General features: G+C 47.4%; 4 protein-coding genes across 8 annotated transcripts; 2 read left to right on the top strand and 2 right to left on the bottom strand.

Annotated features, from left to right (window-relative positions):
* Positions 1–998: 998 nt before the first annotated feature.
* LOC4804433 (DDB1- and CUL4-associated factor 11) lies at positions 999–3,411 on the top strand. Its single transcript, XM_001360960.4, has 7 exons — positions 999–1,268; positions 1,328–1,595; positions 1,658–1,804; positions 1,915–2,457; positions 2,528–2,683; positions 2,741–2,847; positions 2,916–3,411. The coding sequence occupies exons 1-7, from the start codon at positions 1,095–1,097 to the stop codon at positions 3,051–3,053; spliced, it is 1,533 nt and encodes a 510-aa protein (XP_001360997.2). The 5' UTR covers positions 999–1,094; the 3' UTR covers positions 3,054–3,411.
* Positions 3,256–5,375, bottom strand: LOC6898488 (PIN2/TERF1-interacting telomerase inhibitor 1). Of its 2 annotated transcripts, XM_015184461.2 has the most exons (3): positions 5,215–5,375; positions 3,809–5,157; positions 3,572–3,666 (listed from the first exon to the last, which is right to left on the bottom strand). In XM_015184461.2, exons 1-3 carry the CDS (start codon positions 5,285–5,287, stop codon positions 3,643–3,645), a joined length of 1,446 nt encoding a protein of 481 aa, XP_015039947.2. In that variant the 5' UTR covers positions 5,288–5,375; the 3' UTR covers positions 3,572–3,642. The 2 variants fall into 2 exon arrangements, with proteins under 2 accessions (XP_002138530.2, XP_015039947.2); XM_002138494.3 differs by having other exon boundaries at positions 3,256–5,157.
* A 214-nt stretch (positions 5,376–5,589) lies between these two features.
* FAM21 (Family with sequence similarity 21) lies at positions 5,590–9,994 on the top strand. Its single transcript, XM_001360959.4, has 4 exons — positions 5,590–5,812; positions 5,867–6,061; positions 6,121–6,260; positions 6,316–9,994. Exons 1-4 carry the CDS (start codon positions 5,711–5,713, stop codon positions 9,842–9,844), a joined length of 3,966 nt encoding a protein of 1,321 aa, XP_001360996.2. The 5' UTR covers positions 5,590–5,710; the 3' UTR covers positions 9,845–9,994.
* Rcd6 (Reduction in Cnn dots 6) lies at positions 9,842–15,519 on the bottom strand. Of its 4 annotated transcripts, XM_015184460.2 has the most exons (5): positions 15,288–15,519; positions 14,697–14,702; positions 12,371–12,523; positions 11,486–11,725; positions 9,842–11,416 (listed from the first exon to the last, which is right to left on the bottom strand). In XM_015184460.2, the coding sequence occupies exons 3-5, from the start codon at positions 12,431–12,433 to the stop codon at positions 10,247–10,249; spliced, it is 1,473 nt and encodes a 490-aa protein (XP_015039946.1). In that variant the 5' UTR covers positions 12,434–12,523; positions 14,697–14,702; positions 15,288–15,519; the 3' UTR covers positions 9,842–10,246. The 4 variants fall into 4 exon arrangements, with proteins under 4 accessions (XP_015039946.1, XP_033234114.1, XP_015039945.1 ...); XM_033378223.1 differs by lacking the exon at positions 14,697–14,702 and having other exon boundaries at positions 12,371–12,866; positions 15,182–15,519; XM_015184459.2 differs by lacking the exon at positions 14,697–14,702 and having other exon boundaries at positions 12,371–12,866.
* Positions 15,520–15,684: the final 165 nt, after the last annotated feature.

Raw genomic sequence — 15,684 nt, 5'->3', positions numbered from 1 at the left:
TCGAATTCAAACCAACCATAAAAGCCTTATCAAAAAAGCAGGCAATGCGAGCGAAAGAAATATATGGCTACAGTTTGGCTTTCTAGTCGAACTGACCAAATTTTATTTGTACTGATGCACTGTGAATACGGCTACTAATACTTATTTATCGTTATATATATTTTCATGCTATCTTTGCATTGCAGTCTTGATTGGACTGGTCTTGAAGTCTAAAGCCCACCCTCCCCTTTTGTTCATCACCGCAAATGCGTGTATTTTAACGCATAGTATAACTACATAAGGTGGGGTACCGAAGATCAGCTTTCAATTTCAAATGCTTCTAGAAAAGTTTGGACTGTTTTATCTGTTACCGTAGATGCTATATACAATGATTTTTACCGTAGCTGTAGGGAGGAGGAGACGGTATGCAGCAGAGAAAGTCGTCACCCTTCATAAAAACCATTTCAAAAATACCCACAATATGCGCCAGAAAGATAGAAATAAAATGAAATTTCATAAAAGTATACATTATTTAAAATAATAATTGTAAGTCCCCGGTTTATTTTCAATTGCGTAGTTTTTTAATATCTGTAAAATGGTTGATTGGGGGCGGGACAGCATTGTGAAATGCACTTCTAACAGCGTTCTATGACTGGAGTCTCTACATTTGGTTGCTATAGCTCTTATATTCGCTGGGAATTGGCGACAAACAACACCTTACCGAATATATCGCACACAGAAATGTATACAATATGTACATCTTCCAGGCCGTCCTGTGCGAGAGGAAGTATTCCATTCCATTCCGTCAAGCTGCATTTTGATTGTGATAAGACTGCAACTTATAAATTATAGTTTATTATAAAAAAATCGTTTTCTGTTTTTGCTAGAACCAAAAAAGGAACAGCGAGCGCGAATGCGATAGTTCCCAACCTAAGCTGACAGCTCCCAGAGCGGAAGATCTCTGGGAACTATCACACAAAAATATACCAAAAAGTAAGACCGCATGCGATACGCGTTTACTATTATTTTAACGTTTCGGACAAAAGTCCAACTTCTTAAAACTGTAGATTTAATAACAAAAAGAAAATAATTCCCATTTGGAAAAAAAACATAGAATGGGAAATCAAGTGGGTCTTCTAAGTGACGACGATGATTCTTCAGACAACAGTGACATCAACAATTACATTAACTTTACTGTAAACGCAATGGAGTTGGAAATGCGTAATACGTGCTATCACACAAACCAATTGCCCAAAATACGGGGGGAGCCAAACCTGCAAAAGTTTCAAGTAATCATGAAATACTCCAGCTTTCATTCGAGACTAACGAGTACTTCATGAATTTGCAGGGCTCCGACATGTACAAAGAGATAAGGGCTTTGAGTGGTTTCGCCAGCAAGCCATTGAACGATCGCTGGAATCTCCTGCACGCCCTGCAGCAGCGTGAAAATGGCCTGGCCGCGCCTGGCACTGCCTCGTTCTCGCAGAACCAGCAGCGCTATATATCCAATCTGTATATACCAAATAAGAAGTCCTTGCGTCTGATGTCGCTGGACTCGAAGGTGTTTGTGACCAAGTTTGATAAGAGTGGGGACAAACTCTTGATTGCCTGCCAAGGTCAGAATGGGTTGACACAACGGTCAAGTTTCACCTCGCTAAACACGTATTACCTGTTGCAGATGGCTTCGTGCGCATCTATGACGGGGCGAAGGGCACCTACCATCTACTCAATCGCATCAGAGCACGCGACGTCGAATGGAGCATTATAGATGCTGACTTCAGTCCGAATGGGCAGAACTTTGCATACAGCACATGGTCCCGCTCATGTAAGTTGTATGCCCTTTTTTACTCTGGAAGAGGTCATTATAAATAGAACCATATGTTTGCAACACAGAGCAGGAATTACTAATCTGATTTTACTTGCATTTTCTTGCAGTTTTCATAATGCCTGTGAATGGCACTGAGGACGACTGCCAATGGATTGATGTCCACGGGCTGCCCAATCTGCGACTTGCGATATTCTCGCTTCGGTACTCGCCTACGGGCGACACCATCATTGGTGGCAGTAACAATTCCATGGTCATCGTTACAGACATTCAAACGAGGGCCACCCAAATCTTGCGCACTCATCGGATGCCTGGCACTGACGTGAACTCCGTCAGTTACCTTCATGATAAGAATCCAAATGTGATAATCGCTGGCTGCGATGACGGACTAATTAAGGTATTCGATTTGCGCACCTCATTTCGCTCTCGGGAACTGTCCAGAGCGGTGGTCTCCCTGGTTGGACACTACGACGGAATCACCTACATTGATTCCCGCAACGACGGCTATTATGTACTTTCCAATTCCAAAGATCAAAGCATTAAACTGTGGGACTTGAGACAGCCCAGCAATACGCGAAATTGCAGCAGGACCAGGCAAGAGCGACTGGATCTTTCGATGTGGGACTATCGCTGGAATCGGGTGCCACAGTCATGTAAGGATTAAGGGACATTTCCCAGCCCTATTTTTGTTTGTTTCTTGTTTATGATTGTATTCTTTTGCAGTTTACGATCCCCGCAAGGCTATGGACGGGGATTCCAGTATAATGACTTATCGTGGTCATAGAGTAACCAAAACACTGCTGCGCGCCAAGTTCTCGCCCTTGGAACAGACTGGACAGCGTTTCATCTACACAGGATGTTCTACGGGACGCATTATTAGTGAGTGGGCAAAATGAAGAAGAAATTGAAATAGCTTTAATTGCGTATCGGTTACAGTCTACGACGTGCTGACTGGCAGGATCAAAGAGGCTATTGAGGGGCACAGGAATGTGGTAAGAGACTTGGACTGGCATCCAGTGCGCTCGGAAATCGTGTCTGGATCGGTAAGTTGCCAAAAACACATCTGGTGTACATGTGGAATCATTTTTCTATGGTTGTATCTCTCTCGCAGTGGGACTCACACGTTCATTTGAACAACTTTAATCGAAACAACGCCAATCGGTCGGAGAAACGTCAGCAGAGCTCCGATCAGGACAAAAGACCACTGCGCCGTTCGCGCCGTCTAGCGAATCGTGGGACGCCAGACTAGTCTTAAGCGTGTTGGTATTTCATGATTAGCTTTAAGGCGGCAACGCACCCCATTGATATTAGTACACTACACAAGTACCAGCACCAGCGAGAGTACCTAACATTCAAGCGCAGACTAAAGGGGGAGTTGAGTGGAGTGCATATCCCACCAGAGTCACGCCGCATCTTGGTTCTATGAATAAGACTGAAGATTATGGCACAGCTTTGCGGGGCATATGTAGTTCAGTTTAATTATCGGCGTTACACATTAAAATGTAGAGCATGAAGCTTAAAATAAACTTAATTAAGTTGTTTATGTACAAACAAATCGTATTAAGAATAACGTTGAATTACATATATTTCGTTTTGCCCTAATCAAATGGCCTGAAATGCGAATCTTTTCTTCACGGCCCGTAGCGTCGTGCGCTTCACCTGATTCGGATATCTGGTGTTTGTAAATCTGTCAGATTTCTTATAGCTAGCATACGATTCATTCTTCCAAAGGTCCATAATTCGCTTGTCGTCGTTCTTCATCTCCTCTACCCTCAACTCCATGTTCGCGCTGCACCCGTAGCCTGTTATTTCAGCCAGCGACGATTCTCGAAACGCATTCATATCAAACATTTGGAATTTGTCTGCGCAAAATTGAGAGATGGTATAAATATTGAATGATTTGATTTTTTCTTTTATTTCGTCCAGAGATAAGAGCTCCTCATGCTGATCTTCATCGGCTGATTGATCGCTTTTATCGCCGGATGATTTGGGTTCAGCACTTACTGAGTCCTTGTGCTTCTTTCCTGTGACAGCTGCTGGGGCAGAATCTTCAGGTACATCGCGACCCAACTTGTTCTTTTTCTTGGAGGATTTTTCAGCTTTATCGAGAACAGGCGTCACTGATTGCTCCTCTTCCTCCACGACTTTCTTCGACTTCTTTTTCTTTTTTAGTGGTGCTTCTGGGGATTCGTTTTTATCTTCTGGCGTATTGCCCGAGGCTTTGTTTGTTTCCTCCCCCACAGGCTCTGAAAGGCTATCAACTGTTTCTTTCGATCTTTTCTTCTTTTTACTCTTGGACGGAGAGGTATTCTCAGAGTCATCTGGAACGGCTGTCGCAGCTTCGGATTCTGCATCCTCCTTGGTCTCGGCGACTTTCTTGTCTTTCCTTGACTTCTTTTTCTTCTTTAAGGACTCTTCTTCTAAAACATTTGCAATGGTCTCCCTCGTTTCCTTTGATTTCTTTTTAGTTTTGGCAGACGTTTCATGTAAAGATACTACTTCCACTGGTTTGTCTTCTGCAGTTGTATCTGACTGCTCAACTTGTTGGTCGGAGGCACGTTTCGACTTCTTTTTCTTTTGCTTAGGCTCAACATTTTCTTCCTCCTCAGCAGGCACTTTGGCCGTTCTCTCCTTGTCCTTTTTCTTCTTTTTTTTGATAGGCTCACTTTGGGCGCTCTCTGTCTGGACCTCCTCATCAGTGCGAGGGCTTTGCGTAAGGGTATTTCCACTTCCATTTTTGATCTTATTTTTCATGGCTTCCAATTTTTGTTTGAAGTAATCATGGACAGAAAGTCCAGTGGCTACTGTTGTCACACCACTAAAATTGGGATTTATCTCCTTTTCCTCCACTTGAGTTAGTTCTATCTTTACTGGTGCGTCAATCTCTTCGGTGGCCTTTTTGCCGAATATATTGGCCAGGTCCTTTTCGCTGTACTGCGATAAATCCTTACCCCGTGTGAATTTCTTGTAGTGCACACGCGCCTTGCTCGCCTTTGACGCCTCCTCCAGCGATATGCCACTGATCCTCTCTTTGAGCTTCTTTTTGGGCGGCTCTTCTGGTTCTGCAGCTTTAAACCCAAACCCCATTGGTCTAGCCTCATCTTCAGATGCGGAGGCCGCTCCGTTTGTACCATTGGTTTCATCAGTGCCACCATTGAGCGATTTAAGGAGTCCACTGAATCCCTCCTCATGAACGGTCCACTGATCATCTCTTGCCTCGAAGCCCAATCCTTCAGCGTCGTTCTTCAAGCGAACACGAACGAAGTCCCGTTGGCCGTCCTCGTTGGCGCCGAGACCTTTTCCTTTGGACCATCCCATTTTCTCGAGCATTTTGGTGCCAAAGCGAGCATCATCTGCAAAATATCCAGCATTCAGTCATTTTTGTTACCATTTGATTTCGAGGACTTTACCTTCGTACAGGGCCTTGCCGCGCGGGCACAAATTGTACCGTTTGCGGCGACGTGGTTCTGCCAGCATAGCCATTTTATTTTTAAAAACTTCTAATAATATTAAATAAATGCGGACGGGCACAACACGTGTTATCAATTGAACTTATCGATAGCGATAGAAAAACAGCTGCTGGAAAGAGATAAGCGATAGTATTTTAATGTCGCAGTAACGTCTATTCGTAACCGTGAATAAAAGTAACTTTTCAACCGAGATATAAAATGACTGTATCATGTACATTAACAAGGAAAGAGAAATTAGATTCGAAATCTTAGTTGCCAGTATCCTTACCACGTTTCCTCTTTCCCTAGTATCACTTCGATCAGCAGTGATTTTAAGTAGCAACAAGTAGCAGTTAAGTGAACGGCGCTCATCACTGCTGTGTTGTTAATTTTTCCTTCTCTTTGTTTTGCATTGTTATTATTTAATTTTGAATCTGCACTCTGTGTTTGACTGACAATGGATATAGATTCTGAAATTGCAGATATAACTGCCCAGGCGCCAGAATGGAACTTTGCTGGCGATTGTGCTCTCCTGGCTCTAATGAAGCGCATCTCCCAGGTTCGAGCAACTGACTCGGCTTATCAGCAAACTAATTAAATATTTTTTGCCCAGAACCTACACGAACGAGGGGAACGGACCACTCGGAATCTAAGAGAATTCGAAACTAGTGTCAAGGAAGCCGATATAGCGATGAGCAATGCTACCAACAGCCTGCGCTCTCTTCAGTTCGGGCAACAGTTTGTGGAGTATCGGGTGCAGGAGGTTGACGATGACGACTTTCAGATGCCTGCAGAAAAGAAGAAGAAGGTGCCATCAGCCAATGAATTTTCCTTGGAGAACTGTTTATGATCAATATTTGCTTGCAGCCTGAGCCTCTCCCAAAAAGTTCCGAGGAAATGTCGAAAGAATTTCTAGAAAACAATCTGCGAATGTTTCGCAAGAACTTTGAGCCGGTGACCATTGACGTGCCCGATTCGGACGACGACGATGCGCCAGTTGATTCTACGTATGTGGGTTGTGTTTATAAAGATGCACTCCTTATTAACTATTCTAATCGACAGAACAATCTTTCGCGCCAAGAACCCGTACGATGCCATTCCCTTGCCCTACATTATTGGCTCTAGGGAATGGCAGGAGCACAAGTATGCTGGACTCTATGATAGCAAAGAGAACAGCGATGATGAGAAGTCGGAGGAATTCTCCTCCAGCTCATCGGATGAGAGGGAGTCAGTGTCTAGTAAAACACCTACGCAAGGGAACAAATTCGTGCAGCCACAGCTATCCGACTCTTCCTCCTTGGCCTCGGCGACCATGGGGCCGGTAGTTGTGTCCCCACCTAAGCTTCAGATTCCTGCCAATGCAGCTCCTATCTTAGCCCCTGCTGACCAGCCAAGGGAAGCTGTTGCCAATAGGACACAGCCACGTCCAATTATAAGCAGTCAACGGAATCCCCATGAACGTGACTTGTTTGCTGCCCTTCGGCAATCACCGCCAAGCGATGATCCGCCGTCTACTTCATCCTCGCCCAGATCGTCGCCTGCCATTGGCCACAGGAATACAGCTGCTCGCTTGCCAATTGCATCGGAGGCCTCTCTGAGCTCCAGCAACAGCAGCACAGTCCATCACCCACCGCCAGGGCTATTCGACGAAGCTGTGCCCCCACAAATTCCCAAGAAAACTGAGGCTAATCCCAGCCCAATTAAGCGCAAGCCTATAAATCTCTTTAATGATGATGAATTCAACTCTTTAATGTCTGAAATCGTGGACAAGGTGCAGACCAAGTCGGGAAACAACTCTACATCCGCTGGTACATCGCATCAACGAAACAAGTTGCCCGAAGTGGTTCAAGCAATCAAACAGGACACTCCCAAGCAGATCAATGAGATTGTATTAACTCAGCCCAGGCCCAAAACTGTTAATCTCTTTGATGACAGTCCACCGTTGAGTCCCATTCCAACGCAGACTCCGCTTAATGATGCGACCAATGATCTGTCTAGGGCCATCTTTAATGACGGGCCGTCATCTTTGAGTGCCACGTCGATTGAAAATCCTCCCAAAAAGTCTGCGAAACCGTTGCCAAAGTCTCTTTTTGATGATGATCTGGAAGATGACTTCCTAAGCTCCTTTTCCCCCAAACCAAAGCCACCAGAACAAAAACTTAAATCCTCCCTATTCGATGACGATGATTTGGATATAGATGATATATTTGTCAAGCCATCGATGCAGCCGAACAAACTCTCAGAGAGATTAGTTGGGAAAAACTCTCTGTTTGATGATGACGACCAGTATGATGTCACTGATTTGTTTGGCTCAAAGAAGAAACCCATTGAAGTCCAGGAGAACAAAAAAGAGGAAGATCTGTTAGTTGAAAAGAAAACAGAAACGCCTATGGCTCGAAAGAAAGATCTTTTTGATGACATCCAGGATGAGGACCTATTCGGAACTCCAAAGTCCAAGAACTTATTTGCCAGGGGCGGGGAACCATCAGAAGCGAGAGAAGCTGAAACCAAAACGGAGAAATTAAAGGAACCTGTTGAGATTGTTCAAGAAAAAGCCCAGCCAGCGCAGGAAATTGAAGAGAAGAAACAAGAAGTATTATCGGAGAACGGATATATTCACCAAAAACCCCCAGCATCCATTGAGATTATTGAAGAGAAATCGAACCCTCAGCAGGTTAGCAGGGTGCAAGTAGTTGCATGCGAAACGGCTGACTTGTTTAACGAAGATTTCAGCGATGATGATTCATTTATGAGCACAGCAAAGCCCAAGTCAGAAGATGCTGCTGCTGGTGCCATGGAAATAAGTAAAGAGATTGAGCCACAAGAGTTGGACAAAGAAATTAAGCCACTGAAACTGCCAGAGACAATCCTGCCAACTCCGGAGCCACCGAACAAAACAGAAGATGAAATTCCCAACAAAGACAAAGTCGATGTCATGGCTGATCTATTTGGCAGCCCGAAAATCGGAGCACCTGTCTCAGAGACCCCTCCGCCGGATGACCTGGATGACGATGAAGACCCTATCATAACTATGGTGGCTGATATCACAAATAAAACATCCAAAGTCTCTACGACGGAACCTGAAGCTGACATCGATGCTGCCCAGCAAATCATGCAGAACTACACAAGTCTTTTCTCCGAGGAGCCTCCGGATGACAGCGAGTTCTTCCAGACACTAGGCAGCAGCAGCCTCAGCAGCTTGAGTGCCTCGAAAATGTTTGAGAACGAGCAGGACTTCTTTGAGCCGGCGCTGCCCAAGATTCCCGTTGCAAACAAGAGCTCGGCAGCGACTCCCGGCGACCATGGGGCTATTGGTTTGTTCAGCGATGTGCCACCCGATGACGATGACGACTCTGCTGAGAGTCAGAAGCATGCTGCAGCACATCCCATCGATGTTCCTTCGCACACAACCCGGATCCATACGATTTTCTATGATGACTTCAGTGAAACGGCTAGAGCAGGAGCCGTAGAGAAAAGCAATCCCACCAAACCTTCCATCGTGGAGGAGGAGCATCAAGAAGAACCATCCGATGAAGTAGACCGCAGCAAGGTACAAGAAGCATCTAACTTGTCTGCTCCCACATCTCCCGTGAAGAAACTGAAGATGCCCAATATCAACATCAATGTTCAGGCTTTGCTTCCTGGCACCGGAGGAGGCCTGCCCAAGTTCCCAAAGAAGCAGGAGCCTGCGTCTCCTACACAAGAAGCAGAGGTATCAACATCAGGTGCTAACCCATCGAGTGCCACCTCACCCAGGCCCAATGAGGACTTCACACCCAGTGGCGGGGATAATGGCCTTCAACACGTGAACAAAACACGGGCTCGAGGACCGGCTCGGAGGCGACCATCGACCAGGCAGGGCAGGAAAGAGAACTACGCCAAGAGTGTGCTGGCAGAGGGGCAGCAGCCAACGGCTGAGGTAGCTCCACAATCTACAGCAACAGCTCCAAAAAAGACACCGACTCTGGCCAAACTGGTACGATCTTTTTTGGACAGTGATGATGAAGATGAGGACCTTTTTGCTACTGCTAAGACAGTGCCGGCTGCGATACAAACCGTTTCATCAGCGGAAAGCCAGGTGATTCCTGCCGCTAAGACTATGGGAGCTCCTAAAGCTAAGGTACTGACTACTCGTCTGCCCAGTGAGCCGCCAGAGGATTACATACAGCCCAAAGCACATACGCTGGCGGTGAGACCAGCCAAGTTGTTCGATGAGAGCGATGACGATGATGATTTGTTTGCCAGTGCAGCAGCGTCCGCCCCACTGCCCTCTGTCCAGGCCAAGGTGCCCTCCAAACCGCCAGCAGCTTCTCTGTTTAGCAGCGACGAGGATGAGGACTTCAAGGTGCCGGCGAAGATTGCTCCTAAGAAAAAGATCGTGCCTGCCCAGTCGAGCAAGAGCAATACCCTCTTTAGCGACGATGAAGACGACGATGATCTATTCGGAGGAGCTGCGACGAGCAAGCAGGCCAAGCCTCAGCCTCTGCCCCACAATGCGAGTAAGCCCGCTCCTAGCAGAACCCGCACTGCAACAACCATTCCAGCCAGCTCTGGCGACAATCCCCTGGCCGATCTGTTGGGCTTTAAGTGAAACATGATTGCTTTTAATTACACATATGTACAGTTTTCGATCTGTCTGTGAATGGTTGGGACTGCCGATCAGTTCGAGTAATCGAGTATTGTTATTCGTATTCGTATTCGTATTCCTAGCTACAATATTAAACGATGAATGTTCGCTGTCGATGCTTACGCCTAAACTTAGAGTACATCTAGTTGATGTTGCTAATTAGTTAGTCGATGATTTCAACAAGTTTCTGGAGTTTGCCGTTGCCTCCTCAATTGTTGGTTTGCGAACGGAAACTGAGTTAGTTTGTGGCTCTTTGGTCGTTATTCCGAGGAATCTCATTCTAATTAGAGCATGTCCTACAATATACATATAATATAAGCTTAATCTAAGCGCTGACTGGACTGGACTGGACTGGACCTGGACCGCCTACAGGGCCACATCGCGGTACTTGCGGTAGTCGTCGGACTCGTTGCCCAGCGACAGCTTGCTGTTGGCCGTGATGTAGGGATTGGCATAGTTGGCATACCCAAAGCCCCCGTAGTACTGCATCTGCTGGCTGTGGTGGGAGCCGCGCCGCGGCTGGGCGAGCACCGTTCCGGTGAATCCACCGATCGAGCTGCAGGTGGACGGCCTGCGGTAGATGCCCCCTGCCGCCTGGTGGTGGTGCTGTTGCAGTTGCTGCATCTGCTGTTGCTGTTGCTGGTGGAGGGGATTGAGCAGCATGGCCAGGTAGTACTGCTGCTGCTGCGTGTAGTTCTGCAGCAGGTTGTTGCCGTAGGCATTCAGGTCATTCTGCACCTTGTTGATTCCTTCCAGGTTCTCCAGGGAGATGCAGTTCCTCGAGAGCTGGCCCGGCGGCGGCTGCTTGTGGCTGCCCCTAGGGCGATGTCCGTGTTGCGAACGCTGTTGGGCAGGCGGTGGGGTCATCTGCTTCGGCTCGATGGAGCAGTAGATGGGATCGTTGCTGGCCGAGCCGATGAGTGAGGGTGGCGACGGCCGATGCGAGTCCTGCAGATTGTTCTTAAGGTCGTCGATGGTTATGTTGAAGTACTTGGCATTCTTGTCCTCTGTGTCCAGGACGTGCCGGGGGTTGTACATTCCCGGCAAGGTGCAGCGCAAGTCCATCAGAGACTGGGCGCGATGTCCCGGCGGTCCTCCTCCACCTCCTCCTGCCGCACGCTGCATCTGGGCGGCGTTGTTGAACTGTTGGGCCAAGGCCGGGGCAAACATGCTGGCATTGAACTCGTTCTGGGAGCCATAGGCCTGGCTGCCACCGCCGCACTGGTTGCTCAGTCCCATCCCCAAGCCGGGGCCCAGGGGCAGCTTGGCCGTTTCATCGCACAGCTGATAGCCGGCATTCTCGAAGCCACTCAGCCGCTGACTGGAACGCCTAGAGTCCGCCTTGGTCATGGGCACGCTGGGTGCCGGGGTCTGCAGAGATAGCCGCGTGGCCAGGCCCTGCAGCTGGCTGAGCACCTGCGTCTCGCGGCGCCACCGAATTCCCGTGGGTATTACGCAGATCAACGCCAAGCAGTTGATGATCAGGCGGATCAGGTACGAGGTTAGCTCCGTCAGTCCGTGCACCGACTGCAGGCCCTAAAATCATTCGAAATAAAGATGGAAATTACGGAACAGTTCTAGCGGATTCCTATTGCGCTCACTTACCCAGTGCTGCGTGGTCATGATCATCACAAAGACCAGCTCCGGGATGGAGAGAATGCCAATGATGCCTGACCAGGCGAACAGGGGCCAGCACAGACCGCTGACCAGACCGTGGATCAGGATCGTGGTCGCCACGAACATCACAAAGTAGAGGGTGCACAGGGTGTAGGCGGCGAAGGGAAGCTCTCCATGGGCCTCCAGTATCCACGAGACCTCACACGAGAAGGCCCCCAGGTAGACAATCTGCCGTGGTCGGGTGGGGGCAAACGAAAAGAGAAATGGAAATTAACCCACAATCGCAAAAGAAAAGCGAAAACATAAATCATGCGATGGCAAGAGAAGATGTGATGACGACGCGATGTGGCGGAACAAAAACCGGAGACATCTTTGCTCCACAATCATCCATCAATCAATTAATGAGCCCCCTCTCCTGCACGGACCCCCCTCTGACAGCACAAACAGAGAGCAAAACAAAAACAACAAAAAAAGATGAAATTTGTACATTTTGCACGATGCACAAAAACGATTTCATTTCATTTTCACTTAATGGGGCAAAAATGTTTACACACTGATACGAGTAGTGGTTCACGGACAGCCGCCAGTTGAGGAGACAACCGACGAATGGACAGACATGCGGACAGGTGTGCGGAGGAGAGACATACCAATAATATGATGGTCATATATCACCAAGTAGTGCCTATACTGGGGTAAAAACAGCCACATAGCATTCCGACTGCCAGATATTCGAATAGAAGGGGTAGGAGGATTGTATCTATCTGTCTATTTAATTGGTGATATTTTGGTAGCTAAAGTATCCTAATATTAAGGTATCTTGTATTTATTTCACTCTGACACACGGCTGGATATCGATCCCATTGTACTACTCACCAGCAATAGAACAGCCACCACGCAGCATATAATGAATAGATTTGCCTTTATAAAGCGCTCCATAATGCGTTCGTTCCAAAAGTTTTGTATGCTGCCGCTGTTGCCCGACGGCCTCTGCTTCAATGAGGACGGCGAATGCTTTTCACTGGCCTTCTGATAATTCATTTTATTCGTGTTTCGGTTTCGGTTGCGGTTGAGGTTTCGGCAGAAGATGGTATTAGAAGATGGTTCAGCTCAGAGAAATGCAGAGAAATGTGGCGTTGGGAAGGGAGATGGAGATGGTAAGCCTGCTCAACCGCCAGCTGCTGCCGGCCTTGGCTCGCCCGCAGGAGGTCAGTGGTGCGATGCGTGGCGGGAAGAAGCTCTAGTTCTAGATCTTGGTTTATGTCTGAATGAGTTTTGAGTCCAGACCGCTGCTGGGGCTTGGTGCTTGGTGTTTGGTGGTTGGATGAAAGCGTTAGGCGGCCTAATTGAGCCTTGTCATGCTAGGTTGATGCTGAAATGAGAATTCGAATGAGTGCCAAGCGTTTGTGTTTGAGACGAGTCAAGGTGTTCGATATACTCGTCCAACAAAAGACTTAGGCAACGAACTTGTTTCACACACACACACGCATTCACTCTCTCGAGTGTCGCGAGCTCTCGAGAGCTAACGGCCTGTGCCATATTCTCTAGAAGATTTTCACTTTTCTACAAAGCCAGTTCGTTGCCCAAATCTTTTGTTGGGCCCTGCGGCGCTAGCCAAGCAAATATTTGACCCTAAACCAATATTTACGGGCGATACGAAGCTCGTGCTCAAATATTGACAATGTAGTACAACAGTTGCCGCTTGCCGCCGAGTACCTGTTGCCTTATGTCATGACAAATGAATTTGTGTGCTCGCCAAGCCAAGCCGAACTAAAATTAAATCATTTAATCAATTACACTGCACTACAAAGTCAAAGTGTAGATTGGGCCACTTGAAGACTGAAGAAGCAGGAGTATCCCCGAAATGACCATTTAAGTGGTTGATCATCTACAGCCCACCCCATTCAGTGAGAGCTCCATTACGGAGGTAATACTCGAATAATAGCCCACGATCTTGTGTTGTGGAGTGTAGGCAATTGAGACGCCTCGCCAACACATCACTCAGAGCCAAAGCCAGAGCCACAGCCAGTTAGCGGCTTAGACGGATACGGTAATCTTCCTATAATAGACAGCGTCATCCAGACGAGGCGACGAACTCGTTGTCAATGCCGTCATCACGCAGGTGTGCCATCAACATCATCTTCATCATCATGATCATCATCGATTATGATGGGGGCGTGTTGACTGGGACCAGCCCTGTCTTTGCCTGCTCCCCATATGGAGCGACGCGCCGGATATGCGCACCTTAAAGTGTCAGTCGTTGACTTGCCCCATTGACATTCCGTAGACGTTGCACAGTTGGGCCTGGGCCCCCTGCCAGCTCCATGCTCTAAGCTCTTTCCTGTCCTAGTCCCAGTCCCAGACCCAGTCCATGGCCCAGTCCAACAGTGGCTTGGCTTGGCCTGGCCTGGTCTGGCTTTCTTTGGTGGCCGGAAAGAATTGCAAGCCAACTTCGTTTTATTGCTAATTTTCTGGACAAACATACAAACTATATGCATGAGTCTATAGCCAGCTCTTTGGGTTGTTGTCCGGTTTTTCGGGGCAAAGCTGCCGCCATTGAAACGGGTTTCGGGACCGGAGGGGGCTGCGGCTGCTGCTGCTGTTCATTAGCACTGGCTGTGGAGTGGCAGGGAAAGGCGGCAAAACGAATCCAGTGCGCCCTTGACTGAGTGCCAGGCCACGCCCGTGTCGAAGCGTGCATATGCCCGCTGCCAAGATTACGAAATTATGCAGATTCAACATAATTTCTGTGAACCCACGGCGTCTGAGCCACATTTCAAAATATTTTGTTGTCGTCCCTGTTATTTTCGATTGCATTGTATTCTCCGTTTCGTGAAATTGAATTAATTTCGTGATCGTTGTTAATGCGATTATGACTGCAGTTGCGCTGCGTGTCGGTGGCATGTCGGGTTCAATAGCATAAGTGCAACAATACGTACAACACAGCTCAGCTTGAACAATGGAAACAACATTCATTGCATTGCCAACTGAATGCATGAATAAGCAACAATGCAACAGAAAAGTTATGCAAATTGTTATTATTATAAAGTTGGAGTCGAAATGGAATGAAATGGAAATGAAAAGGAATGACGATTTCAGGGGGAGCGCTGGGGCTGATGTGCTACCATTATGATATGCGTTTCAAAATGCAATCAAAACTACATGAATGGGATGGGATGGGTCTACAAATGTCTATGTCTACCTTTCACTTCCAAGTTACAACAGCCATAAGAAATACACCGAAAAGACCAAAGAAAAGCGTACAAATTATCAGTCGAGCAAGAAATGATTGCTCCTGAGCGACACTCACACTCGAACCCAGAAACACGCATTCGCATACGACAAAATTGTTCAATGTTGAGTCATGCCCAAAGAAGAGAAGCTTTTGGGCTTGTCGCGCATGCAAATTGCGTCGTTCGCATGGGAGCGGAGCGGAGCGAAGCGTAGCTTGAGGCTGGCTCCACTGGCGGAGTCGAGATCAACTTATGGGGGAACACTTTTGTTCTCAACACTTTTACCCGCACAAATTGAATAAACTGAAAAACTTGTTTTGCACAAGCGAAATGTGCTTGGACATAATTATAATCTAATTGTTATTTAATTGTACAACGGTTAGTCCATAAGCGCAAGCGTAAGCTGGGTCAAGTCAAAGTTGATGGGACGTGAGAAAAGCGGAGCCACACGCACATGCCATGTGCTGATAATACTCGCACACAGTCCGCATCGTATCGTATCGTATCGTATAGGCGGATGGGTCACAACTCCACTCTGCTCTCCTCTCTCGTTCACTCACATAAATAACCGTAACGTGCAGCGGTAACGGTACGTTCGAGTTGGCGCGCTTGCCTACAAACAGTTAAAAGTGAAATTCGAAAATGACTCAGGAAACGCGAAACAAAACGAAACGAAACGAACGCCGAACCACACCGAACACTCGGAAACCAATCTCCGCGCCAGCTGAGCGAGCGCTACGACGTCTGTTTGGCAACTGAAATGTGCTCGGAGACCGGGCCCCAGACCATGCTTCTGTCTGTCGTTCATTTCCATCTTTCGTTTGTTTGTTTGTTTGTAGATTTTGTTGGTTTTCTGGTCGTCTGCCGGGCAGCAAGTTCGCTCGCCCTGACTTTTGTTCCAACAATTAAGACTTAATTTCTAACTGGCAACGATGCTCAGAGGGAGGGAGCAAGCAC

The sequence above is a fragment of the Drosophila pseudoobscura genome, chromosome 3 (assembly GCF_009870125.1).
Source record: "Drosophila pseudoobscura strain MV-25-SWS-2005 chromosome 3, UCI_Dpse_MV25, whole genome shotgun sequence".
Lineage (NCBI taxonomy): Eukaryota > Metazoa > Arthropoda > Insecta > Diptera > Drosophilidae > Drosophila > Drosophila pseudoobscura.
This window is presented reverse-complemented; position numbering and strand designations above follow the sequence as displayed.